This window comes from Tinamus guttatus, unplaced genomic scaffold (genome assembly GCF_059628265.1).
Source record: "Tinamus guttatus ecotype Peru unplaced genomic scaffold, ASM5962826v1 Tinamus_guttatus_pri_ptg000208l, whole genome shotgun sequence".
Classification (NCBI taxonomy): Eukaryota; Metazoa; Chordata; class Aves; order Tinamiformes; family Tinamidae; genus Tinamus; species Tinamus guttatus.
In genome coordinates, this window is record NW_028288742.1 from 2,076,806 (window position 1) to 2,104,443 (window position 27,638).

At 40.9% G+C, this 27,638-nt stretch overlaps 1 protein-coding gene across 1 annotated transcript in view; it reads left to right on the forward strand.

Annotated features, from left to right (window-relative positions):
• Positions 1-27,638, forward strand: part of KIF26B (kinesin family member 26B) — a 272,866-nt gene that overhangs the window by 104,241 nt on the left and 140,987 nt on the right. Inside the window, exon 4 of the mRNA XM_088524291.1 lies at positions 8,862-9,028. Coding sequence (XP_088380417.1) covers positions 8,862-9,028 — 167 coding nt within the window. The remainder of the gene's footprint in view (positions 1-8,861; positions 9,029-27,638) is intronic.

The window sequence follows — 27,638 nt, forward strand, 5'->3', positions numbered from 1 at the left end:
TGTCTTAACAAGAACGGAAGCAACTTTATTATATTGCTGCACAGTTTATCTTCGTGTTGGTGAAATGTTTAGGATCCCAAACTTGGTGGCAGAAGCTCTCTTTGCTGGGCGCTGCTTCTGTTTTTTCATTTGCAGAGCAAGCACAGGACCGTCCCAGCTGGGGGATAGTGCCGCGGTGCCCGCGGAGCCTTGGCTGCTGGAGCAGTTGGCTCTGGTTGGCGTTGCCCCACGCAAGAGGGGCAGCTCGCAGGGTCTGCGCCCTGAGTCTGCCCCTCCGGCAGACCCACGGTGTGCGGAGGTGGGTCAGACCCACGGCATGCGGGACGGCCCTGCATCCTGGGGAGCTTCTTGTCTGTAGCTTCCTCGAGGGGAAGGAGAAGCTGGCCTGGTCTGGGAAGGACATCAGGAAACATGAGAGTGTTGAAAGGGGCATTATGGAGGTCTTGTGTTTTTGAAACAAGGCAGAGTCCTTACCCTTTGGAATCAGCTTGATAACACGGTAGCAGCCAATAAATAAAATTTGAAGCTTGGGGTCGCTTAGGCTAGAAGGAGCGCTGCAGACTGGAATATGCAGCTTCCACACTATGTAAGTTTGGTGTGAATAGACATTTGCTGTCCTAAGCTCTTCAGATCATGTTATTTTCCTCCTCTAGCATTATTTTTTTTCTGAAGTTAGTTCCCTTTCTGCTCAGTAAACCTCTTTGTACAAGATCAGAGAGCAGGAACCTCTCCTGGTCAATATTCTTTCAATCTCTGTATACCAATTCCTTTTGAGGTAATTTTAGAGCACTGCCTATTTTGTCCATGGATTCCTTAACTCAGGAGGGCACTGGCAAATCGAGAAAAGTGAATTCATTGCTAAGTAAAAATGTCAATATTGACTCACAGATTTTCAGGCAGCGCTGTTGCCCTATTTTTGTTGTTGTTGTTTTTTCTTTCACTGTAGAGTAAATGGGTGACAGAAGTAAGAGGGAGAGATGCCAGCTGAGCACATGGCTTAATTGTTTACATTGAACATTGTAATCATGAAAAAATAAAAATAAAAACATTCAAAACCACTCTTCAAAATATGTTACTCTTAGGAGCAGGAATCGGATGAAAATGTCTTACAATAAGGGTGAAGTCACTGCTCCTCAGTAGCTGACCTAAAGCACAGTGATTTGTTGTAAAATACTTTATGTAATGGTCTGGGCTCTTGCAGCAGAGTAAATTGCATCAGAGCAGTTTTGATGGGTGGACGTGCCCATGTCCTGATTTCATCTGTGCTGCAGAATGCATTAGATCTGCGTTAAGTAGCTGTTGTGTTTATAGAGGGACATGGGATGTGGCTGCAGCAGTCAAAGGCCATCTTGCTTTTGGACAGCACCTGAGTTGGAGGCTACGATGAAGCTCTAGGTGCTGCCATAGTACATAAGTAACGTTTAAGGAAAAGTGTAGTGTGCCGAGTACATTCAAACTCTCCTTCCTTAGAGGTAAATATAATCGGCACTCTTGCCATCCCAGTGATCCTCCTTCGAAAAACCTCACTCTTTTTCAAGGTGCGCTGTTCTGTGTAGCCCCTTCTGCTAGATCAATATTTTACATTTTGCAAGCAAATTTGAGTACAGCTGGAGCGAGCGCAGCATGCGCAAGCACCTTACCTAGAGTTTCAGTTTTTGCAGTGAATAGTTGCCTTTTCTAACCAGTATGTATTGTGTCTACATCACATATTCAAGAAAGACTGAATTCAGCAAGTATTTTGCATGTCTTTTTTTCAGTCTGTTTCGCACAGAACATGTCCTTTTGACAGGAAAGGACTATCCAGAATTGCTGCCTTGATCTCGCTCGCTCACACTCTCTATCAGTGGTTGCAGTGGTCTTGTGCAGCTTAATATTAACGTTTCGAGAGGAAAAGGTCATAAGTGAATGACAGGTCACTATAAAACTATGCCAGTGCCCTTAGGTACAGAAAGTTATTACCATTCCAAAGTTTTCTTCTACAGGTGAGCATTGTCCTGAATAACTCCTGAAATGTCACCTTCGTTGTATTAAGTGGTTTGTGACAGATGCAGAATGCGTCCTTGGTACTCCGTCCATGTTAAAGATGACTGCCCTAGGAAATCGCCAGCACTTTCAAGTTGCTCTGACTGAATTTTGCCATTGTTCCTTTTTACCCTGAGAAGGATGTGTGTAAAATTAATTAGTAGTGTAGTGAGCACAAGAGTCCTCTTTCCCCTTGCCCACTGATCCCCAGATCTCCTTTCAGTGGGGAGTTTTCAGGTTATTTTTCATCTACAATTACCTTGATAAGCCCCTTACTGGATTTATTTCAAAGTTATTTGCAACTGTATTTAATAATGATACTTGAAATGGTTAAATATTTCCCTTTTCTATTTCTACATGATCACCTCTCTCAAAAACTCTCAAAATTACAAAAAAAGAAATAAGCAACAACTTTCCCACATTTTTCTTTCTTCGTTGTGATAATGAGCACAGTGGATTTCAACTCGTACTGTGTGCTCTGGATGCTACCATAGTGATTTTTTTTTTCTGCTTATTTTTGCTATTGCAGAACACTTGTATGATGTTAAATCTACATGTCGAGCAAAAGGGATGAGATCAGTATTTCCAGGGGTCCTTCTCCAGAATGATTAACTTGCTTTACTTATCTTCGTGGCCTTGATTTGTGTAGTGCTGCTATAAAAATATTGCTGAGCTAAATCATAAGCTATCAGTATTGAGTTAGCCCTTAATATTTTTAATAATCAAAAAAGTGAAATTAGATATTGTTTTTGTTCTTTTTTATTTAATGAAAAATAAAATATTTCAGCTTTAACCTAATAGAATTGGAATTAGTTGTTGTTGCTTGAGCAAGTTAATAATGCAATGAGATGCCTCTCCATTTTCTTTCTCATTGCTGGCATAGACCAAAGGCAGTCTTTTTCAGCTCAGCAGGAAGAATAACTTTCTTCTTGTGGTTGAGAGTAAATTATGATAAGCCAAAAGGAGTTGGAAAGAAGACAAAAGATCAGTTTTTCAGAAGAGCCAAAACACTCGATTGTGTGTAATGCTAAAATGGCAGTAATTTTTTTTGTGTGTATGATTTCATCGTTTTTGTGAAATGCTGTGGGAATGGAAACATCAAAATTAAGCTGCCAAGCTTGTGTCCTTAACAGATTTGTGGTGAATTTATGATGTTCTTGGTGTGCTACAATTTTGGGGGAGGCATAATTTAAAGCTTCCCTTCCTAAAGCATGATCTTTGAGAAGGAAGTCTTAAAGAAGATCCCTTTTTGTTTGGGATGGAGTGGGGTTGTGTAGGTAAAAGAAGCCAGTTATTCCTTCAGCATTTACTGGGCAGCTCTGATTCAAGAATACTCTGCCAAAGAAGTCATGCACGAATCTGTAGGTTTATGAAAGAAATTTCTACTATGAGTTTCTTCTTGCTAGTGAGCTTGTCTCCCCACATTGGATCTCTGAACATTGAGGATTGCTTCAGGAAGAATTCTGGCACAGAGTCTCACCTAAGGTTTAGTTTCAGATGTGGATGTGTTTCATATATTTCTGCATGTCTACTTCACTTATCAGTCAATGAAGTTAACCACATTTCGGGGGTGTTCCTGAATGCTTCACTTCCTCCAGAGTAAAGGATGTTTCACATCTACCCAAAATGGTAATTTCCATTTCTACAGCACTTCTAACTGGAATCTTTAGCCAAGAACTTTAGAAGCATTAATGAACTTGGCAATAAAATGTCCTTATGCAAATACCAACCTCATGCTGCAGATGGCAAGTCCTATGCACAGAATCACTCTTAATTGCTACAGTAAAAGAATTTAGGCTGGCTGATACTTGTGCAGGGCCGTCTTTTCTCGTATGAAGTAGGGATTTTAACTCATGACTTATGTCCAGCTCTTGCTATATACTGTCAGAGAGCAGCGAAAGAGGAGGTTAATGGGTGCTTAGTTTTTATAAGACAGGAGAAAAAATGAAGCCTTGGGAGGGACATCTGTCTTGCTCCATGTGCACTTAAAACGTTTTTATTGAGGCATGAAAGGTTGCATTGTTCCATGCTTTGTCTTTTTGTTGCTTATCCAGGCAGTGATGTGCTGCCAACAATTCAATACAGGAATTTCTCAAAATATATCCTATTAACCTATGTTAAACCTCATGTATATGGTATGTGGGCAATCACAGAAGAGAATGGAAAGCAAATGGAATGGTCTGTTCTTACCCTCTTACATGCAGAAAGTCAGTAAGTGGTTAGAAGGACAGCCGTGATGAAGAGGCAGATTTATATGAAGCATACTTGCCACTTATTCCATAAAAAGCCAGAGTTTGTTAGTGTTCAAAGCACATTTTTTTTCACTAGGTCTTTTGAACTGAGATGAGAAAGAGAGAAATTCTATAAGCGCTTTGGTAGTATTTTTCTTTAAAAGTGTGATGTATCCTTGGTGCATTCCAGTGGAAAAAAGAATCATTTTACTCATCTGTTTTTGTGACCTTCAGTGAGAAATGTCAAGAGCAGAAAGGGATAATTTGATAGTGTGACTGTGGAATAAAATAAGTGGGATGGCAAGATACCTCTCCAGCATCCTCTTCAGTTTGATACAATAATTTAAATGATTTCTACGTGACCCAACCTATGAGGCAAATGAAAGAAATGCAGCAGGGTGAATTCTAAATCAGTAGTCTTTAGATACTTCTATATGAAGTACCTGTGACTTCTTTCTTCATGTCACTTCATGTGTATGTATTGATTTCTGTGAATAAATGAAGATTTATTAGTCAAATATTGTGAGCATTGTGGGTGTCAAGTGAGGTGCTCAGCTTGTGGGTTGACCCAAAAGCACAAAATTGTGTAGCATAAACATGTACAGGAAACAAAAAGTCTCCGAGTCAGGTCCAGCATTGGACATAGCACCATCTTTGTTCTTTCTGTCTGTTAATCAAAGGGACAATTCCAGCATCAAGCATCAAGTTTTAGTTTCCTCTCTACTACTATTATAAGGAAAATATAACAGCATGGTGACTTGAGGAACCCTTTCAAGCAAAACCTGGTGAGTTCTATTTCAGCTTATGATGAAGTTCTATCACTGCTTACTTCCATTTGTTTGGACCTGCATAATGTCAAATGGTGTTGCGTATTTCACAGATTATGAACAAGAGGTTGTCTGAAATTTAGGGAAATACATCAGTTTGTACTGCTTCTGGAGAGATTTCACTGTTCAAAATCCCACTTTGTCACCTAAAGGATGCAACTCCTAAAACTGGCCTTGAAAAACCTCAGAGTTTAAGAATAAAGCATTGCAAAGATAGAAGACTGGAAAATGAAATTTTTTTACAAGCCTGAAAGTGATGTTTGATCTAATCGGCTAATCAGGATAGGAAGGGCAGCCACAGAAAACAAGCAGACTTTATAACTTGGAGGAGAAACCTTTCCTGGATTAGGAGATCCTGGACTATAGCTTAAGCTATTTCTTATTTTGTTTTACTGTATGTATGTCTAGTACTAGGTAAAACAGAGATTGTTTCGGTTTTGGAATCCTTGCACAATGCTGCCAACCAAGAAATGCCCCTGTAGAGGCAAACAGCAAATCAAGGGAGCTCAGGGACACAGAGTACGGGCATGTGGGAGCTTAGTCCTGAGAGCGCTCTCTGAGAGGCAGATTTTGCTCAGGGAGTGTGCCAATATGGATAAGGAAAACGGGTGGCAGTTGTGGACCCCGAGGGCAAGAGGGTGCTGACCACGTCCCAGCAAGCTGCACAGTGAACGTCGGCCTGGGGGAGCTCTGGGAGGGCCCTTTTTCGTGGCTGTTTAAGCTAGAGTGCTGTTTTTCACAGATAATCCATCAATATCAATGTCAACAGTAGCTTCCTGTTTTCTGCAACAAAACAAGCTGTGTGAATTAATGGGAACAAGAGCAGGGAAGAGCTGCTGCCATTCCAGCGGGATTTGGTGGTCAATACCATGCAGATGTTGCACAGCTTGAAGTTGGAGCAGCTGATTATCCTTGTAGCACTTGGGCTGTTGTATAGGACTTGCTAGAGGATAGCAGTACTAGAGAAAAGCCCACACGTAGATAGATACAAGCCCCTTCTACATTTGTCCGTGAGATATGTATATCATTTATCTCTTCTGTTTTTTTTTTTTTTTTCTCTCTGGCATTTGGCTAGTGTGCTACTCCACCAATACAGAGTTTTTAAATAATTGGATTATTTCCAGCTTCTTATTCAGTTCCTCTGAGTTCTGAATATAAGAAAATGTAATCTAAGTGCAAACTATTCAGTATCTTCCTCTCCATTAAGAAAATAACAGTTCACATGGTGACTATTTGAGTATGTGCGTGAAGAGGAATTGTCTGTTTTCATATTTTTTTCAAAAGAACTCATGTCTCTGTGGTGAGTGAGTGTATGATAAGTTTGGAGTGCTTGTATTTAAGAACTTACTCAAAATCTTATGAAGTGTCTAATCAGTTTTTGAGGAAGCTTGAGGGTAATACCTTTCAAGAAATATCCTCAATCAGTTTGAGGCTCTTTGTTTCTATTGCTTGATCTGTGCTTGGTCATATTCACGGCATTTCTGGGAATGAGCATGGCTCACCTACAAGTCTCCATAATTACAAAAACAAGTAGTGACTTATTTTAAACCTGTGGCATTGTAGATAGTTTTTGTGTATCCCAGTCACCAAGGCAAACAAATCGTTTTGTTTTGAGGAGTTGATGGGGCAGGAAAGAAGAGTATTAATTGTCTTGTAGCTTCAAAGATCCGCTGAGGCTAATGGAAACGTGCTGTGTTGGCATGATAAATCTTATTTTGAGCAGCGAACCTTTGCTTGGCAGTAGGTGGCAAAATTATGATTGCAAGAGAGATTGCTTTGAGATAAGTCAATCAGCTCTTTAATTGCTATCAATTTGCCTTGGAAGTGAGGGTCACTGCCTGGTGGCAGTGCTGGCAATTGGCTGCTAAGGTTAGGGACCTTCAAATATATGAAGAGAATGGACTTAAATGAGTATTAGATGAGAATACACATATGAGTGTATTCTGCTGTGAAGGAAGAGCTTCGGAATTCTTTGCGTGCTCATGGTAGTTGATGAGATTGGTTTTGGGATAATTTGAGGCAAATTTGAGTCTTGATCCATGTCATTCATTGCAAATAGAAATAGCTGATTTATCAAAATGTATGAAGAGCTTGAGGAAACTATTGTTTATTGAATTCAAGTGTGTTGGATATCCCAATTGGATATATGAAGGTTAGGAGAATACTAAGGAAAAAAATGCCCAGTTGCTCGCATGGTGGAACTGTAGGGAAGGTATCCTAGCAATCAGACTAAAATAGTGAATTTTAAAAGTATTGCTAGATGATTTCAGCCAGTGGCTTCTGAGGGCACTACTCTTCAATGTCATAAATCAGTAAACCAGAGAGGCTTAATAGTGACTAAGATGATCATGGTACTTCGAGCAGTTCTGCTCATTCTTTATAGAATACAGTAGCTAGTTTAGCACTCCTATTTTTGAGATAGGCAAATTGTTTTCAAAATGTCTAAAATAAGGGTAAACTTTCTATACGAGCAACAGAGGTCGTCTAGTGGTGGTTTAACAGTGACTGTGGCTTAATCTTCTGCAGAATAGAATAAACATCTCCACACACATTCTCATCACTTCTTATCTCCTAAATGAAAAGCATAGATCTTCAACTTTCCTTGTAATAACGGAAGCATGTAATAGTAATAACGGAAATAAAATCAAGCCTACCCAGAAAAAGAGAACTACAGGACAGAGAAGTATTTCACTTGGTAGGCTTCATAAAGATGTTCTATCACTATTGCACAGATAAGGATAGGCATGAGAATTGAAATGGGATAGACGGGAGACTCGTTCTAGCAGACTGTTTGCAGGGGAAGAAGTTATGTGCTGGTAGATTGCTAGCCATAATTGGAGAGGGCCCTTTGCACCCATGTTTAGCAATTCTGAGATATGCACAGATAGACAATAGCTAATTTGTGGTTAAGATGAGGGAAAGAGGAAAGGGAAGTTGCTAAGAACTGCATAAAGTACAACAGATGACTTGTCATGCCATGGTGAATTAATGGAGAAAAAAAAAAAAAGAATTCCAGAAAATGAAATTAAAATTTTGTGGACAGTTGTCAAAAAGAGCTGACTTGGCTTTTCCTGAAGTCAGTAAGGATCTTTCTGTTAATTTGGGGAGACTTGGATCAAGCCCTGGCTGAACTGCATTTGTTCTTCCTGATAGCTAAAAGATGGGGTGTGGCTTCCTAATGTGGAAAAAATGTTAAATGGGCTATCGGAGGAATGAAATCATGAGGTGTTTAAAACCTTGTAAGAAAGCCAATGAAAATGGGCAGGAATAATCTTGATTTTTCTAGAGAAATAATAAATAGTCTGAGACGCCAGGGGACGACTTGTTATCCTCTGTTAGCTTTTCTGAAGAAAGGTCAACAAAAATACTTAATATCCTAGTGCTGTGTTATTTTACAAAAACAAAGGCATTTTTTTCTCTGAGATAAAAATAAATACCTTGCACGCTTCCAAGCCACCTCTTTTGTCAGCAAAGGTGAAATTGAGCAAGGATTATAGTTTACACTTTCCATTCCATATAGAGGGAAAGACACAGACATTATTGGTATTTCCAGTGATGGAGTGAATTTATCTCATTAGCTGTAATGCAAGCAAGGTTAGGTCTGAGCCAAAGTGCTGTAGATTAGCATGGCAGAAGCAATAACCTTGCTCACAGAGCTGCAAAGATGTGGTGCCTGGAACAGCCTCTTACCCCATCTGCAGTCCAAGGGCATGTTTGGTTGAGAAGGGGTGGGCTAATGGGCTTTATCTGGTGTCACTGAACTCTCTTTTTCTGTCTTTAGATCTCTCAGCTTATGACAGAGACTAGTCGAGAGGGCCTGACTGAAGCAGCTTTGAACCGCTACAATGCAGATAAGCCCTCCTTATACAGCGTCCCTGCTTCCCAGAGCACGTACGTTGCTAGCGAAGTATCCACTGGCACCTCGGTAGCAGCATCATTTTTTGCCAGGTAAGACGGATTTCTCAGATTTCCCTTCTCAGGAAACACAATTTCTTCCAAAATGAGATGATTTTGTAGTGTGGTAGACAGACTACAGTGCTCATGCTGTGGTTGAGACACATGGCTATAGGTGTAGGTCTACCAGAAACTGGCTGAACTAGCATGGCTACATTTCTTAGTCCACCTGTGTGCCTTTGTCTGTAAGTTGGGGATGGTGCTTCCACCCCCATATTTAAAGTAACTCTTGATATGGAGTAAAATGTGATTGTAATTCCAGAATAATAACTGACTTGCTGAGACTCTGGAGGTGGTTTACTGAATGGGAAGGGCCTAAGAACATTTTTGAGATAAACAGTTAACTGTACAGTTAGCAATCAATTGTGGAGCTAGCTGGAGGTTGACAGTTCTGCTTGGTGGTCAGCTTTCTGGTTTTACTAGTGAATTTTATTTCCATGTGGGTAAATTATTGTTATTTCTACCTCCAGACTGAAAAGTTAAGGTTTAAGATTTGGTTGTTGATTTGACCTGAGGGTCCAAACCTAGCCTCAGAACCCCCTTTCTATTAAATATTGAGTCAGTGTTTCCACAAATCTGAGAAAATAAAGTTTCACAAGAAAATCTTGCAGCTATCTCTATTAACTTGTTACCAAAAATCAAATGGGCATGGCAGGTAATAAATGAAAGGTCCAGTGCCAACAAAGAATAAGTTTTTTTGTGCAAAAATATGCTCTTTGCGGAACATAATCTTTTTGGCCTGCTTGACATCTGATGTAACTAAAGAAGTTGAAATAATCCTTTTCTTTTAATACTTCTGAGTAATTAGGGAATTGAATTGGGAATATTTGTGAAAGTAATGAAATAACAGGAGAATAAGCTATTTTCACAGGACTTTCAATCCAACCTAGTGAGATATCTGAATTTCAAAACATCGAGCAAACTTTTGAGTGAACTCCTCAGGAATATCCAGATTAACCTCCCTACCCTTTACAGAACCAGTTATTAGTAATTCCACATGATTTTGTTTCATTTTAAAGGCAAATGGAAAACATATTAGGTTGCTGAACTTGGAAAACAGTAAATCTGGAAGGAAGATTTTACTCTCCTGGTTGTTCCTCTCCACCTTGAGGACTGTTGAGGTTCAAGCAGTGTCATGCTGCATTTAAAAGGATTAAGAGTAGCATTTCAGAGGAGCCAGGGCACATTGTTTACCTCTGAAAGCTTTGTCATTTTTTCTTTATAATGTAAGACTATAATAGCAAATATCAATTATGACAGTGGTCCAGATTTGCTGCCCTTTTCTGTTTAAGTGCAGGCAATTTAAATTAAAATTGCTGAATGTACTCATATGGTAATATCTGACCAGAGTGCATATTGAAATTAGCACATATTTAGCATGACTTGCATAAAGTGATTTATGAAGCTGGCTTAGCTCATTTGCTCTTATTGTTTCACTGTTTTATGCTGAGAGAATTCATTTTCTCTTAATATACACTGCTGGAACACAGGAAACTAATTAAATTTGTTCTAAATCCCTAGTGTAAATCACAGCATTTTAAGTGGAACTCTCTTAGTTTCTAGCTGATTGTATGAATTCTTGGGTTTAAATTCTTCTGTATTTGTCCCAACAGAGAGTTCCCATATGTTTGGGCTATTTATTTTTAAGCTGTACTTTGCAAGACAAAAGTGACTAGTTTAGCTTGGAGAATTGCATAATTAGATAATATCACTTATGCAAATCACTTTTGTTCTGGACTTCAAATTATCTCATCTGATGATAGTTAAACCAGCAAATAAAAGTTGGTTATTCACTGTTTGACCTTCAACAAGGAAATCTACAACTTTTTTTTTTAAATACAGAACACTCATTTCTGTTTGCATCTTATGCTTATTCGTATTTTTGTAAAAGGAGGTAGAAAATAGTAGAAAATACAAAGTACAAGGCAGTTGTGGTCAGACCTGTTAACATGGTGCTTTGTTACAGTATTGAACAGATATACTAGGCATATGAATTCTATATTTTTTGTTTGTTTTCTGATTATAAGCGGCTGTAGTGACTACCAGCTGGCTTGGTATTTTTGAACATGTCACTAAAGACATTTTTCATGAACAGCAAATAAATTATCACCCAGGAAAATTTGCTGAAGCTGAGGTTAAAAGTAGAGTTGTTGAAAATATTATTTTTAACTAGAATAATATCCCACCATATTTGACCCTAACTTTCCTAACAAGCCAAGCAAACCTCAGGTGAGGGGGGGAGAAAACAGTTAAACTAACATGCTGTAGCATGGAGGAAACGTCAAGAACTTTTGACGCAGGAACTCAGCCTTCCGGGAAGGCAGGAGACCAATGAGTTATCTCAATATGTAACCGTCATGTTTCATGCTCTATGGAGGACAGATCCAAGCCAGTTAAAAGGGCTGCAACTTCTGTGAATTGTCATTTGCCAGGATTTTGCTGCAGGAGAATTTAAGATCCATAAGAATTCCCGTGGGACAGTCCGTGACTATTTTAAAGGAACAAACTATGAGAACTGTCCAAAGCTTTGTGCTGGCAAGCCTGTGAATAGTAGATGATATAGGTATGAATAATGAATTCTAGTGATTCTGATAATATGAATAATGATAACGAATAGTGATAATTCATTCTATTGCCCTTTTAAAGAGAAACAGCAAATCTGCCTTCCTGTTAGAGGCCATCACTCATTTTAGTCTCAAGTACCCTCCACTCCATACTAATTTAGCAACATCTTGCTTCTTGCTAATAATGTGTTAGTGACAAAAATAACTCATTTAGTGAAACTGAAGTAATACTAAGAGATATTTACACAAAAAGAATATTCCCAGAGCAGTTTAGGATTTGCACATGAATTAACTTCAGCAGCGTTTCGGATCTTTATCATAAGAATATCACCCCTTTAGGCCATGGCAGGCGAAGACCTACTCTTGCCTTGTTTCTTCCACGCACAATGTAGCAGTGTGTCACAACTGACCAAAGGAGAAGTACGTGGTAGTGCTGGTGATGCCGAAGATGTGAAAGAAAGGCATTTGGCTCTGAGGAAAATGTGTGTGTTGTGATCCAAGCTGTAGAGTGTCTCCGTAGTCTCTCAAAGCATGAGAGCACAGAGCAGAGCTCAGAACTGAACCAGTCTTTCAGGTGCCATTCCAGTAATCCCTTGGGACCCCACTACAGCTCCTTGCTTGTCCTGCCACAGTAAACCTGCTTTTTGGGGAAGGGAGAACTTCACTTCAGGAGGAAGGGGAAACATAAATGCCTGTTTCTCTTCACACCTTGAAAGAAGGTAAAATATTTGAGATGGAGCTGTTTCGAAAGTTGTTTCCTGTCATTGATCAGGAAATGTAGTAGTGTACACTGAACAACAACCCACCTCAGTTTGAAACCTGGTATTGTATAATCATATTTGGACTATTTGAGCCTGATGGGAATAAAGATAATATTGAAAGCAGGCTGAAAAATGTTCTGGGGATCATTTTCCATGTCTTTATACAGTTTAAACACCAGGCAGTGTTTAACACACTGCTACTGTTGTAGATGAAGCAAAGCATGTTTTTCAGTTCAAATATAGAAGTGTCCAGATTTTTGAATAACTTGTTATTTTGAGAAGAAATGGTAATATAAGCTTCCTTAGTTTCCTATATAATGCAGTTACTCAGCGTGGAAGCAAGCTCTAGTTACAGTTACGCCGTTTCTGGAAATGTTGTTGGTGGCCCTCTTCATACCGGCTGCGCAGCCGCGTGTGGTTTGGTGGCTGGTGAGGAGGAGGTGCGGGTGGTGCGGGACTGGGCAGCCGTATGAGCTTCCTGAGCATGCTTTTTAAATCTCGTTATTTAATGCTGGTACGTATTGCATGGAATACAAGACTTACAGGAGGATGGTATTTGTAGTCCCACTTGTTGAAGCCTCTGTGTTATTTTGCTGATCTAGCACCCCAGAGACTCCAGAATTTGAAGCTTAAGCCTGTGCTTTTGATATATGATAAACTGATGTCTTGTCACACGGCTTTTCATGCTTGATATTTTTCCTTATTCATGTAATTTCTGTGACTTTTGTTGAAACCTGAAATAAGGAGTAGATCTGCACAGTCGGCCCAATTGCGAGAAGCAAAATTTGGGATCCAGAGGCTTATAGTCCAAGAGCACCGGGGCTTTCCCTTTTCCTTAGGGACTGTGGAGGTGCTGCTTCTGTTGTTTTTAATTCATCATCTGATATTAAAGTTCTGACTTGCATTTTTTTGGAGGTTGGGGGCAAATTCAGAAAAACGGACCATTTTTGGCATTGCAACAGAGCCTTTGTCTGAACCCGTGCAGTAAGAGCGTGCAGCAAACACCGGCAGCAGCCGCTGGCAGAGAAGGAAGAGGGGAAGGCGGCTGCTCCGGGCGCGCAGAGCCCGGCTGTGGCTCCTGAGGGGCGCCAGCGGCCTGGCTGTGCCCGCCCTCGCTGAGGCGCCGCGCGACGCTCACGGCCGTGCTCCTCGTCCAGGGACACCTTGCAGGAAAGAGGCTGAGCAAAAGCTCCTCGTCCCTTCCCAGGCCCGTTTTTGAAGAGTGTTCTGCTCGAGTTTCGAGTGTGTCGACAGGGCCTGGTGCAGCGAGCGCCATTCCGAGGGCCAGTGGCTCTGCTTGCTGAAGCCCCAGCTGCTCTTCCAAGCCACGCAGTGGTTCCCTGGTTTAGCACTGCTTGAGGTGTCCTAGTTGTCAGAAGTGCTGACTTCAGCATCCTTGAGAAGAAAATTATTTTCTGAGACTTCCGTGAAAACACATTTTGGTTTCTTGCTGACCAAACTACGCAGGACCTAACAGAATTTTCTTTCATTAGCTGAGCAAACTAAGTTTAACGGTTAAATTGTGGTCAGTCTCCCACACATTTTAAAGAGCTACATGTTAACCAATCTGATCAGAGTTTGTGCTATTTTCCCTCGTCCTCATAGTAAACTGCATTAGAAATATGTAAATTGAAAGATATTAAGATAAAAATCCAGAAAGTGTCTTTCAGAAGCAATGCTGGCAGCAAGTTTTAAAACATCTGTAAATCATTTTCACAGATATTACTACCTTCAAAGTCTTTCTTGGGGTTGAGCAGGGGAAATTTCAGTCACAATGATCTCAGTCAGCTTGAAAGACCGGGAACCAAATATTAAAATTTGGCACCTAAGTTTGAGTGTGCAACTTCAGAAGCTGTTACTGAGCTCCCCTCTGAAACGCAGGAGATCCACATTCATAATCACAACTTTTCTGTACTCCCTATTGCTGTGAGATAGCCCAAAAGAAAAGGCTGTTTCTACTTAGAAAAGGGTCTTTTGCTGTTTGTGTTATTCATTGTTGTAAAGTAAATATCAAACAAAAGACAATCTTGACTGTCCCAAAGCCAAACAAGACACTAGTGGTTGGGGCACGCAGAATCCTCTCACTCCTTGGCTCGGCGTCAGTGGAAGCAAACTGAGAATGTCCCTGCAGAAAAGCCGTGTGTGTTACGTGCACCAATAGGCAGTGCTGTCCTAGTCAGGGCAAGGAACTGCTACATAGGAAAAAAAAAAAAATAAAGGGGTTAAGTGCCACATCTGGATGAGGGAAGGCAAAGGTGTTTGCATGATTTTGCAGGAAGTTCTATCTTGGATCCAAAGCTGTTTCCAATGACAGCCTTGTCAAAGGTAACACATGCTCCTTAGCATTTTTGTTTGGATCGATCGGTTCATATCTTTTCATTAAAAAGAAGTTTAATAAAAAGGTTCCAGAATCTTTCTACAGGAAGTGTATAATGTACGTGTCCAAAACTGCAGTGGCTGAATCATCATACCTCACACAACATTGCTATTTAAACAAAAACTTAAGAAAATGTATGCAATTTGACTCTGGCTTGGAAATGGAGTTGGGATAAATTTAATTTGCATTATGCTGTAAACATAGATAAATAATTCAAAGCTTAATTCTAAACAGATCCATGCTATAATGGCTGCAGGTTAATAGATACTATTTGGAGATTAAAATACAGATAATGGGCCTTGATTATTAGCCAAGATTTGGGGAGAAGGTGTATGGATCTTTAAGAGGACATATGCTTAAGTTTCCTATAGATTATCATAGAATGCTTGCACGGACTTGCCATGTGTTTTTCCTCAAATTGCGTAACTGATGGAAAGAGTGTAAATCCACTTCATGTTCCTTTTTTAAAAATAATCCTCTCCAGCTGTACAGAGAGCTTCACCTTAATTAAATCTAGTTTTCTGGGCTGAGCATGTTCTAAAAATACTTATTTAGAAGAGATTCATAAGCTGAAGCAGAAGATACTCCATGAGGACTATGTTTTCTGAATAGCATTTATTCCACATCTGATATATTTTTACTGATGATAAAGTTATTACTGACTTACATTGTTATAAAAATTGTCACCATAATTTGGAGTTTCTTGTGTAGCTTTCACAACCTTGAGAAATCTTGATAGAAATGTTCTAAGTAAAGCTACCGATTCCTGTATTTTTCTTTGGAGAGTTTTGAGTATCATGTCGCTTCTGTAGTACTATCCACAGTTTCATTTTATGAATATCTTGTCTTATAAAACAACGGATGCACATACCATGGAAGTTCTCCTGTTAAGGGATTTTTTAAAATGAGTATCTTGCTTCTCAGGCTTAATTCATTATTTTCATTTTTTTTTCTGCGTATGCTGCCTGAAAGACAGAAAGGCTTCTGATCCTGTAAGAATTTGTGCTGTTTAGGTGCAGTTTTTTGGGGTTACATATTCAAGTGCTTTGCATGATTTCTTTCAGATTTTACTTTGTTTCATTTGTTTTAATTGTATATAAGTCTGTAGACTTGCATCTAGAGGGTGTTTGTCCTGTTAATTTTGGTATGAACAATTATGTTCTCTCTCTTTTTTTAATTTACAGAATGCACTTGAGAATACAGTACGATTACGTATTTTTTCCCCTATTATTTTTGTCTGCTTATTTTCTTGAGTACAACTTGAGGAAAGTTTATGGTAACGAGGGACTCTAACTAATGAGCAAGCATTGCCCATCTGCCTCAGATCGTAGAGTCAATAACTGATTGCATTACCATGAAAAGGGGCAATAATGCAAACACCCACTTAATCTGCTTCTGCACTGTACGTGCTTGTACCTTCTGGCTTCTGAGGCTAGCCATGGCCTTTACCCCTTGTTTCTGAGATGCTGCCTTGGTTTAAAGGTCATTTTCTCTGTGCCTTGCTGGTTGCTGCTACCAGAAGGAAAGTTGGCTGTAAGTGATGGTGCTGGCCCTCGTTTTTGCCACAGCTTTTGCGTCTTAGATGATGTGGGCTGATAAATGGCTTTTGGTGCAGGGAAGAGTGCAGGATGCTGATGATACCTCTCTGAACCCCGAGTTCTGGTTGTGGTTTGTTCAGCAAGGAAGGCCGGGAGATGTCCCTATATGTGTGGAGGCTGAGCTTGCGCCGCTAACACTGTGGTGGAGATACCTTTTCTCCTTGTAGCCACCTCGTGATTTCCTGCTGACTTCAATAGATTGCAAAGGCAGCTAGCTGAGGATGGTCTTGGCTTTCTGATTTTAAGAGGCCTTTTGCTTGCTACGTGAACCCTCAATCCCTGCTGATTTGGGGAAAAGGTAGAAGGAAATGAGGCTATTTCCTTCCCTCCTCATTCCCCCCACCCCTGCCTTTCCCTGCACCTGACATGTATATTGAGAAAAATTGCTAGCAACATATGCAGTAATCCCTCAGCACCTGTTACAGAAGAGTCCTGGTGCTTAATCTTGCCTTTTACTCTTAGACCAGTGGAAATAAAAATGGACAGCATTAATCTTCTAACTTCTAGTATAGTTGTGACTGCCAACTACAGTATAGGCAACCTCTTGCTGATTTACTGTTTTGCATATTTCTTGCTTCCCTTAAATCTTGACACAAGAGATCTGATTTATAGTGTCTCTATCTTGGCTCGCATAGAGAATAAAGTGGATAGGTGCAGTGTGCTGTCTGTGGCAGAAAATTACACGTCGCCTGTTGTTTTTTCCCCCTCTGTTTTTAACACCGCCAAACTAACCTTCACTCAGAGATCATAAATCCAAAGTAACGAGACCTTTTCCTAAACACCTGGAAGTTTGGAGTGCCAAAGCTTTTATTCACATTACTGTTTTCCTGTTACAAGTCAGACTGTTGCAATGCTGCCCCAGCAACCTGGGAATTCCAGCTGTGATTTACCCTGTCTGCACAGTCCTCCTGCCCGCCTGCTCAGAGGTTCGGTGTTTGCTTAACCTTAAGAGAGCAATGTATTAACCAGCTGAATGGCTTTTCCTTACAATTGCTCGTGAATACAGGCTGGTTTTATTTTCTTTGTTCATAGAATAAAAACTCCAACAGGGAGATTGGTTGAAATGCTGTATTTGTTTATTGCCAAAGAATTAAATATTAGATAGACAACTGACACCTGAGCTTCACTCTAGGCATCTCTGTGTTTGGTGATAAAACGCGAGAAGATGAGAGTGCGCCTGTTTACAGGTGCACTAGGTGGATTGTAGCAAATGGAGAGTTTGAGCCTCACCTCTTTGGCCAGCCCTATGTTTAACACGATGGCCTTTGGACAGCTGCTGTCTACTGGCATGCTTCAACTGCAATACTGCTTTAGGCTCTTCTGGGTAACCCAAATGCACAATTACATGTGTAAGGCAGGGTGGTGGCTCCTGAGCTTTCTACCAGGTGTATGTGCTTGGCTCTTTTAAATGCCTTACAGGAGAGAGGCCTGTTAAAGGAGAAAACAAGACATTAATGTATCCCTTTAAGGAGCACACAATTCCAGGAGCACTGCCGATAGCATAGCCTGCTACCCTTGTGAATCCATTCCTTGAGGTTTCTTTACTCTGAGGCCTACCTTAACAGATTCTCGTGTGATTGGGGAATTTTAAGGGGCTTTTTCCCAAGCGTTTTTCTGTCGTTTAGTAAGGGATTGTATCACACTGCAGCCATTCCCTCAGTCAGGGTGTTGATGGGGTCTGCATTTTCTCCCCAGCTGTCTGTTTTCAGGAAATCTATAGAAACTCAATTTCTTTAAGGTCTCTATTCCTCCAGTTCAAATTGGTCAATGGATTCAAATGTCATTATAGGGCATAGACAGAGAAATCCCTTAGGTTGTGTATTAGTCATCCCCCTTTTTCTGAAAAATGACTCTAAAAATTGCTCCTGAAAATAGTAAGGTAATCCTTGGTTTCTTGCCCCATCCATCAGAACAGAAAATTACTAAGCAAGCTAGTTATTTTATTGCAAGAGTTAGAGCAATCATCACTTTGAATAAAAGAAAAAATAAGTGAGAATTGTGGAAAGGTAAGTGAAGACTGAAAAGACAATATTAGCCAGAAATTCCCATTTCTTTTATGAATATCTCTTTGTATGCAAATACAGGGAGAAATCAGACAACTATACACTAGAAAAGAAAAGGTATGTGGAGAGAAATTCAGGAGCTTTGTGTCTCTTGTGCAAGCTGTCTGCATGCAAGCTAAGTTACTAACCTGTCCTGAGCAGAGTATAATGACACTGTATGAGAGGTCACAGTTGCCTATTTCAGCCTTTTTACTCAAATAGAAACAAATGAATATGAATCTAATATGAATGCAAGCTTCCTCATTACAACAACTATTCCTATTCCAACTACCCTCTTCCACAATGTTTGTTTTACCCCTTCTTTATTCTGTGCTTTACGCAGCAGGAGCAACCCTTTTTTTGAGACAGAACTCATTTAGTTCAGCTATGCAAGCGTGTAGAAATACCTGGCTAGTTCTGCACAGTGAACGATGCCCGAGCTGTGTCCTACCACATGCTTGTAAAATGCCCAGTGTAGGACTGTGCAGAGATGTCAGGGTGGCCCCAAGCACCTCGTGGCCTTTAGTTCAGCGTGTTTTGTTGACTTAGGGGCTTCCTATGTGGAGCCTGCTTATTCCAGTTCATAATGGGAATCTCTGCAGGACACTCCACCCTGTGGTGCATGCTCCGAAGCTGGTGTTTATATGGATGTTGACTGTTACCTGCCATGAATGAGATACAAATCATCGTGAGCTAGTACAAAAGATCACCTCTCCGCTGCTTGAGTTCTAAGAGTCTTTGCACTTCAACTGCTCAGGATTTTGCCTTTTTTCCTCTCTGCATGCATGTGCGTCAGAAGCATACTGGCATTATGAAAGCTGAGATAATTCTATGGTTGTACAAATCTGTGACAGAACTCATGAAATAATATTGAGAACTGAGAGGTATGGGGAATAAGTATATCTTCTGCATGACACTATGCATAGGAATAATTCTAGAAGGAAGAAGAAAAAGCTTTGCAAAGGAAATAAATATATAAATAAGTGATGAAATTTTTGACTAGTGCATTAGAACAATGTGAAACAAATTTGGAATTAAATAGACTGAATTGGAAGTTCTATGTTATGCTTAATGACTGCTTCTATTGGGCTAGAGGTAGGTTCTTATACTTTAGGACATTATTTAGAAAGAAAATGTTATTAAACCTTTCAGGTGATGCTGAAATGGAGGTGCTGGGAAGACTGTTATTCACAAAATTGTGTAGTCATTTGCATCAACAGTATGTGTTAGCTCACTGTCAAATACAATATCATAAACCCAGAAATGCAGACCATGCTTGCAGAATGCAGGCCTGTGCGCTGAGAAGCACTTACTGGAAAGGGCCCGTGTGTCCTGCAGTGTAATTAGTTGCATATGGGCTCACAGTGGGACACTGTGGCCAAGAGGGCTACTGCAACGTTGGAGTATCTGTAAGAAAAACAACTTACTGAGAGAGATTGGGAAGTCACTTCAACTCTATATTTGGAACAGCTATGGCCATTGCTGAAATATTCAGACAGTTCTGATGCCTGCAGTTCAAGAAAGATAACGGAGAAATATGGAGAAGCCCCAGAGAAGAGACATTAAAATGATTTAAAGTTTGGGAAACGTGCTTTCTGACAGCTTGACTTCTTTAGTTTATCGGACACATTTAGAGAGATGTGTTGACAATGTGCAGGGACCCTCTGGAGGGAACCGAAACGTGATACTCAAGGACTCTTTCAGTGTAGCAGACAAAAGCATGTCAAGATCTAATGGCAGGAAGTTGAAGCTAGACAAACTCTGAATCTTAATGAAATATGCATATTTAAGTAAGGGCAATGACCTGTTGAAATGAACAAGAGTAACAGTGACTTCTCTTTTAATGTATATATTTTTAAAAATAAAGTTTATGTTTGAGCAGGAAAGGCTGCAGCTGACCACCCTTTGTGTGGCTTTAAGAGATGGAATGTAGGGAAGATAGATCCATGTTGTTTGCTCTGCAGGAAGTTAAATTAGATGGTCCTAATAGTCTCATTTTACAATCTGGGAGGACACACTCATTTATGCACAAAGATACAGCAACTAGGAATACTATTTCTGTTCCACTTTCAGCCAGAAGTGCTCTAACAAAACATAAGATAGATCATCATAAGGAAAGGAATAAACTATTTATTTGTTTTAATTAACTTGGATAGCAGTGATTGATAAATACCATTAAATTGATGATTTCTTTGATAGATCAACTTCAGGGATTTTTTTTTAATATATCTGCTAGTTTCTGGAACTTTCATTTTTATCTTTTGTGCAGCAAGATGTGGGAATTCTTTTGCTTTTTTCATGGCTCCTCTGAGCATGCATCTACTTAAGTAGTGTCTTATTTTCTTTCTTCTTCCTCCTCCCCGCCCCCCCGGAGATTCCAACCCTTTCTTACCTGTTTCAGAAAGTACATCAGTAAATATTGTAACTTCCAGAAGTTAGAAATCCTTTACTTCTTCCTTTGACTCTTAGTTTGAGGATGCGGTCAGCCTAGGTGATGGTGGTTTGTCACTGTCATAAGCAGATCAGTAAGAACCACACGAGTTGGAAAAGAGCACCCTAATCTCTTGGTGTATAAATTGAGAAGTTAGCAGCCTAAGTTAAAACAAAGAGCATATCATTGCTGAAGGCAAAGACTTTGGGGCAAACGTCTGGTGCTTTAAAATTGCTGGGATGAAACCAAGGCAAAAAATATACAGCTGTTCCACTTGATGGCTCATAAAATCTGAATAAAATCTTTCAAGGGCTTTTTTTTTATAGTGAGAGACTACTTTTTGTATGTGTAGTTATGGTAGCATCTGGTTCCCATCTCTGGGAATTCAGGGAATCCGCAGGCACCAGTGTGCTGTCTGCTGCAGAGAAGCTCTACAGCACAGATAAATGCTTCAGACAAGTGTTCTGTGCGTAATGTGATTGTCTGCAAGCTAGAGAGATGCGGGTGCTTGCTGGGAGGAGGTGAAATCTGAATCAATAACGTTTGATTAGCATAAGGAATAGGAACCACCCGTGCACAGGATTTCCTTTGTTCACCTGCATGAAGGGTGGGCTGATCAGCCAGCAACACCTGAGTCAATAGGGTTAATCAGTCAGAGAAGGTACGCGCGGCATCCCTAAGCCAAGAGAAGTTTGGGGGTTTTCTAGGGACTGTTTTTTGCTGTATCTTTCATGGAGGGTTCAAACAGTGGGTTTGATAACCTAATTGTCAACAAAGTTGAGCAGAAAATGAGAGTAACCACACTGGTTTTGGTTACAGTTCAGGAAAGCAAACCTTGCAAGTTATTTCTGGTTTTAGCAAATTTATCATTGCAATGACACAAATCCTTATTCTTTTTATAAATGGAAATTGTGCATAAGAAAGTCATGTTTGCCTTTTTTTTTTTTTTTTTTTTTAATTACATTGTGTTAAGGGTGTTGCACAGTATTGGCATCTGGCATCACAGAAAGCAAAACCTTCAGGATTTTGTGGGTGGACACAGCACTAATTTTGTAGCTTATGCCATGCTCAGCACACTATTGTTGCTTAACAAATAATATGATACAGAAAGGATTTCTAAATATTTTGCTTCTCTTATGGCTGGAGATGAGCTCAGTCTCCATATGATTCAAATATGCCTGTCTATGCATATACACACAAAACAGATCATAGCAGATACCCTACATGCCTCAAGGAAACCACCATACCATACTATCTTCCTGTATGATCACCTGCCTTTGGGATGGTAATCTCAAGCTTAGTGCGTCAGTCCAAGAAACTGGAGATGTCTTTGGTTCTAGGCTCCCCTGAACCTGAAAGTAATCAAAACCCACAGCTTCTGCTGCCTGAAAGAATGCCTTAACCCACAAAAACATAAGCAAGAGAGCAATAGGCCCTGGGGACACTACCTGAGGATGTTCCAGGGTGTAGAAAAGGGAGCAGGATCAACAGGGCAGCTGGGAGTGCAGGAGCGTGGGAGGGCTCCTCATGAGGCCTAGAAGTGGAGCCCAGTGTTTCTGTCCCTCCTCTTGGGGTAGCTGCTGGGGCCACTGCTCTCCTGAAAGAAAGGAGAAAACCAAACATTATGTGGGACTTGGACTTAGGCTGCTAAATCTACAAAGACATTTTGGTCTGTGACTTGGCTTCACTTAGTGTCTAGCTCAATGCTGCAAAAGGTGCCACAGAGTCTAGAAGAGAGATATGATTTCAGAGATGGTTTTTTCCAGTGCTTCATATGGTTGAGCTTGTTTGTCTGTGGCATGCCAAGCTGGAGTATTGCTGAATCAATTGCCTGAATTTGCCTATTGAGTGTACAGAGTTTAGGTCCCCAATGTGAGGTCCTGAATTATCCATTACCAGGATAAGGCCCTTTATAGATTTAGGCTGAAGTTTAGGCCTGAATCTTAGTAGAGTTTATTCAACAATATCAGCCATGATTTGCATTACAAATAACAAGTACATGGTGAATACAAGAACTATGAGTTCCTGAGATAAAATTTTCAAAATTGCTGAAGAGAGCACATTTCTAAGAGCACTGAGATGGTTTTTGAGTGAGAGTGACTCAGGGGCCTCGGTGCCATTTTCAAAAATTATTCAAACATATATGAGTTTAAGTCACAATAAGTGTCATTAAAATGTAGATCTCTGCAGGTCTAGGTAACTTATGAAAATTTTACCTGTGAAGTGAATATAGTGATTTTAGCATTTTTAGGAGCCAGATTTCTATATCTGTGTTTTCATTCTGATTTATACATGTTTCTTTCAAAAAGCACTATTCTTGTATTTTGAAAATGGTTTATTTTTAATTCTTAACAAATAACTACACTTGAACCCCAAACACATTTTACAATATGTTAGCTCCAAGGGACAACATTCTAAATGAAAACAGATCTTTTTCTTTTTCCTCATGCCAGCTCTTTGTTTAGCAGTACAGTGGTTGCACATATATATCCCAGATGGTCATGGAAACAAAATTCCTCTTTAATTTATAGCAGAATCTGTTTTTATCCTGTGCTGGCTTTGTGTTTGTCAAACACATAAACGTTTAAGGCCTTACATTCAAATATGCTACAATGGTATTCTGCTTGCCTTTTAAAAGTTAATTTTTATAAAATCACAGATTAATTCATGTTGGAAGGGACCCCTGGAGGTCACCCGGTCAACAGCATGCTTAAAGCAGGCTTCATTATATCAGATTGCTCAGGGCTCTTTCTCATGGAGTTTTAAATATCTCCACGGCCAGAGATTTTGCAACTTCTCTGGGTCCCTATTACAGTGATTGACCATATTCATGGTAAAAAACAAAACAAACAAAAAAGCTTAACATCTAGTTGTCCTTGCATGTTGCAGTGGTCTGTTGCCTCTTTTCCTATCCCTTTGTATCTCCAAGAATTTGCCCCATCTTCTTAGATAGTTGTAGACTTCAAAAGATCGTCTTTTCATTTGGATTTTACTTCATAAGTTAAAATAAAATGAGTTCTCTCAGCTTCTCCTCATACACCCTGTAGTCCAGCCTGACCACCCTGATGTTTATCTGGGAGATAATCATTTTGCTGGACGTAAGAATGTAAAGATCATCTTTCCATCTGACAAAGTTTTGGAAATGTTAACCTGCTCCCTAGGAAACCTGACCATGTGCAACTTGGACTTACGCTGGGTCTCATCTCACAGATCACATTTAAAACCTGGACTTTGGTACCCATTTTTCTCTGATATATTTGCCATTGCTTTCCCTTGAGCAATACATGGACGAGTGAGAACTGATGACAGAGTTGTACAATCTAAGAAGATACAGCATTTCAGGTGTTAGGGGTAGCTGTTTTTATAATTAGTATCTTCTGTGCTCTTCTAGGTGTGAGTATGGGTAGTAGTGTGGCACATCCCCAGCAGTTCATTTGTATTGCCTAGCAAAGCCTTTGGCTGACACTCAGCCAGCGCTGGCAACCCAAGCCTCTGCTCACATGGTTGGGAATCATCAGACATTGATATTTCAGGGAAAAGGCTGCTATCACGAGCTGTGCTGGACAACGAACAGCTGCGTAGGCTGCGGGAGGCTCTCTCGCTTGGAGCGCTTTTTCACGTGGCCTGTTGCTGTGGGTCAAGGAGGGTGAAGGCTCAAGCAAGGCCTTGCCAGAGAGCAGTGAGGGCCAGCCATCCCTCATGGGTGGGAAGCTGGGAGCCAAAGGTGCTGCAAGCCTGGCAGGTCAAGAGCCTTGCCTGACTGAGCTCGTCCCACAGTACCTGAGCAAGGCGAGCACAACCCACCTGCAGAGGGTTCACCAAGAGTCTGCGTCATCAGACAAGTTCATGGTGATGAGGCAGGTCTGAAGTCAAGTTCTGGGACAGGGATGCTAAAGCTCAGCTGAGGCATGTGGGGTTAGGGGATGGAGGAAGCCCAGAGGTGCAGCTGGCGTGGGGCAGAAAAGGGGCTGCAAAAGGATCGTGTGTGTTGGAGATTTCTCCACAGAAAACTTCTTCCCGAGGCTCTTGGCATGTGCTCGTGGATTTTAGTTTCAGATGAGAGCTTGGTGTAGCGTTAAAAGAAGGCCACAAGCATGAGCTCCAGTGGTGTGGGGTTGCAAAGGGGTTTCCAAAAGGATGATATAGACTACAAAAAAAAATTTCTTCAGAGGTCGTGCGTGCAGCCTACACCTGCAGCTGGCAGGGGCTGGCAAGGCCCTGCTGAACAGTAGTGTGGGCTGCCTAAAGGTTTCTCTCCTGAATTTCTTCTTCATTTATTTCCCTAGAAATTTGTCTGGCTAAAGATTGAATTAATGCAGGGGGAGAGAAGAATTGCTGCGTTGCCTGCAAAATTACCCGAGTGTAAACATCTTTCAGCTTCTCAGTAAATCCCAATCCTGTCTCTGTAGAATATATATTAAAAAAAAAGCCATGTAATTGGACCTGTCTGAACTGTGATTTTTGTTGGACTGTATAGTTTGCTTATTACTCTTCATTTTTACATTGGAACTGATATAATTGTATAATTTCCAACTATTTGACCCTCCCTTTGGAGGGTTAGCAGAGTTAAATACAGTAGTAGCATTCATGTCCAGTAACCTTTGTGTGCTGCGAGCTGACTAGTGCTGTCCTAGTTTCCTTATGGCTTGAGTTATTGGTGAAAGGGAGAAGGGAGAAGAGTCAGGAAATTCAAGCCCAGCATATTTTGTTTTGCACACAGTGGCACACAAGCCACTGAAAAACAGCAGCAAGTGCTAATTATGGGTTTTAGGTTGAGGGTTTCCTCTTTATGAGTCTGTTTGCAAACAGTGAATTCCTTTCACACCCACATAGTTGGAGATACAAAGAGGATACTGGGTTATGCGAATACACCCTTGTTTATGAATTGATTTCAGATTTTCCTCTGAAGAGCAGGTATAAGAATAGGAAATTGGTTAGCTTGCTTGGGGAGGCATTTTGCCCAGCTAGATCTGCCCCACTCTACCCTTTTGCCCTGGCAAACACAGGAAAACAGTTGCTGACCTGGTAAAGTGCTCACAGTGTCTCTGCTCAGCCTGGACTCTCTTCCTCCCCTTTTTGGGGATGCTGCTGTCTTCTGTAACGTGCTTTTGCATCTTTATGACAACACAGATCTTTAGACGGTGCCCTACCTTTAACTGTATTTTAATTCTGGATTACAATGGGGATCATATTATTTAGAATTTCTCCCTAAAGGGAAAAATTTTCCTCGTCAGGTCTAAGTGCTGCTTCAAACTTGAAGCTGGAGCATGTGGCAAGTTGTACATGTGCTTGTGAGACATGGCCTGCACTACCTCTTCCCCATTTCCAGGTTTTCCACGTGGGAGTGAGAGAGCACAGAGTGCTGTAGCCTGGCTGCTGGTCCAAATGGTGACACAGAGGGTCTAGACAGCCAGAGAGGTGAACAAGGATAGAGAGGGTCACACAGCGTGGCCATCAGCCTGCAGCAGCAGAGGAACTGCACTCGCCTGTGCGAGGGCTGGAGTCTGGTATGCTGTAAGACGTGTGCCCTAGGATATGGGCTGGGATATACTGTTTCTCACTTCGTCTCACCATGTAGGATACAGCTCCTGAGAAGATGAAGGCTCCTTCTGGCCCTGATATTCCATGTGCCTGAAAGAAAAGTGCGACAGAGGAGCAAAGCAGGGTGAAGTGAAGAAGGGCTTTGTAAGTTCTGAGCAATCAGAGGATGGGGGCTTTTGTGTGCTCCCAGTCCTAGAGCTCTCCTAGAGCTAAGTCCTGGAGGTTCAAGGACAAAAGAGTTCTTTGGTCTTCAGATCTTTTCTCTATGCTTTGATAGGTAGAGAATTATTTTTTTGCCTTGATGTTTCTGCAGCATTTTCCATACATTGATTTGAAGCTCAGTGTTCTGTCATGCTCTTGAATGACTTATGTGGTAGATGTGAGCAGCCACATTTCTGCAGAGCCCAGTATAGATGAAAAGTTTGGGTTTTTTTTTTTTTTTTTTAGTTTTTCGCCTAGAATTCCTAAGCAGTGTCAGGAGGCCAAACCATGGCAAATCAAGAAGCTGCAAGCATAGGGTTTCCTTTCGTTGCAGGAGTGTGCTCTAGGTGTCCCTGGTGGAGCAGGGCAGTTGGACTAGATGATCTCTAGAGGTCCCTTCCAGCCTCAACCGTTCTGTGATCCTGTGTGATCCTGTGATCTTTCCTCATTTGCGTGATACTCCTATTACATAAATTCTGCCTCTGGAATTACTATCTTTGGAAGCTTCCAATGGCCTGTGGGTATTCTTTAACCTTTTGTGGTACTCCACTCATTTCTCAGCTCATCCAGTTACTTACTCCTGCTCTTATATAATGTCTTGGCTTGTTCTTCCATTAGCATTTGCTGCTAGCTGGGTCTTAGTTCATGAACTTCAGGATACACGGAATCAATTTTTGTGGGTGAAGCCAAGTTAAGATATTCCTATCCCTCCTCTTGCCCAGCTCCCTACTCTTGCTGTGGTGTGGCTCTACACCACTGCATGGGTTGTGATGATGGGACTGCACACATGCTTCGCATGCTGTACTGCTGTTGTCTTCAGCAACTTCTAAAATTTTTAGCATGAATTGGTTGGTGACGTCCGAATCTGGTTGACAGCACTGCCCCATGATTAGTTGTTTCAGCACAGCCAGAAAGGGGTGGGGGAGAATGGAAAAGCTCATGGGAAGGAAAAGAAGGTGTTATGTTCAACTACACACTGAGTTACACTGTTGTATCTTTTAAGGCATGAAGGCTGTGAGGTACCATGTGCCCCAACATACGATGTTATCCATTCTGTAAAAGGAATACAAACATTTGGCCAGGCATTTG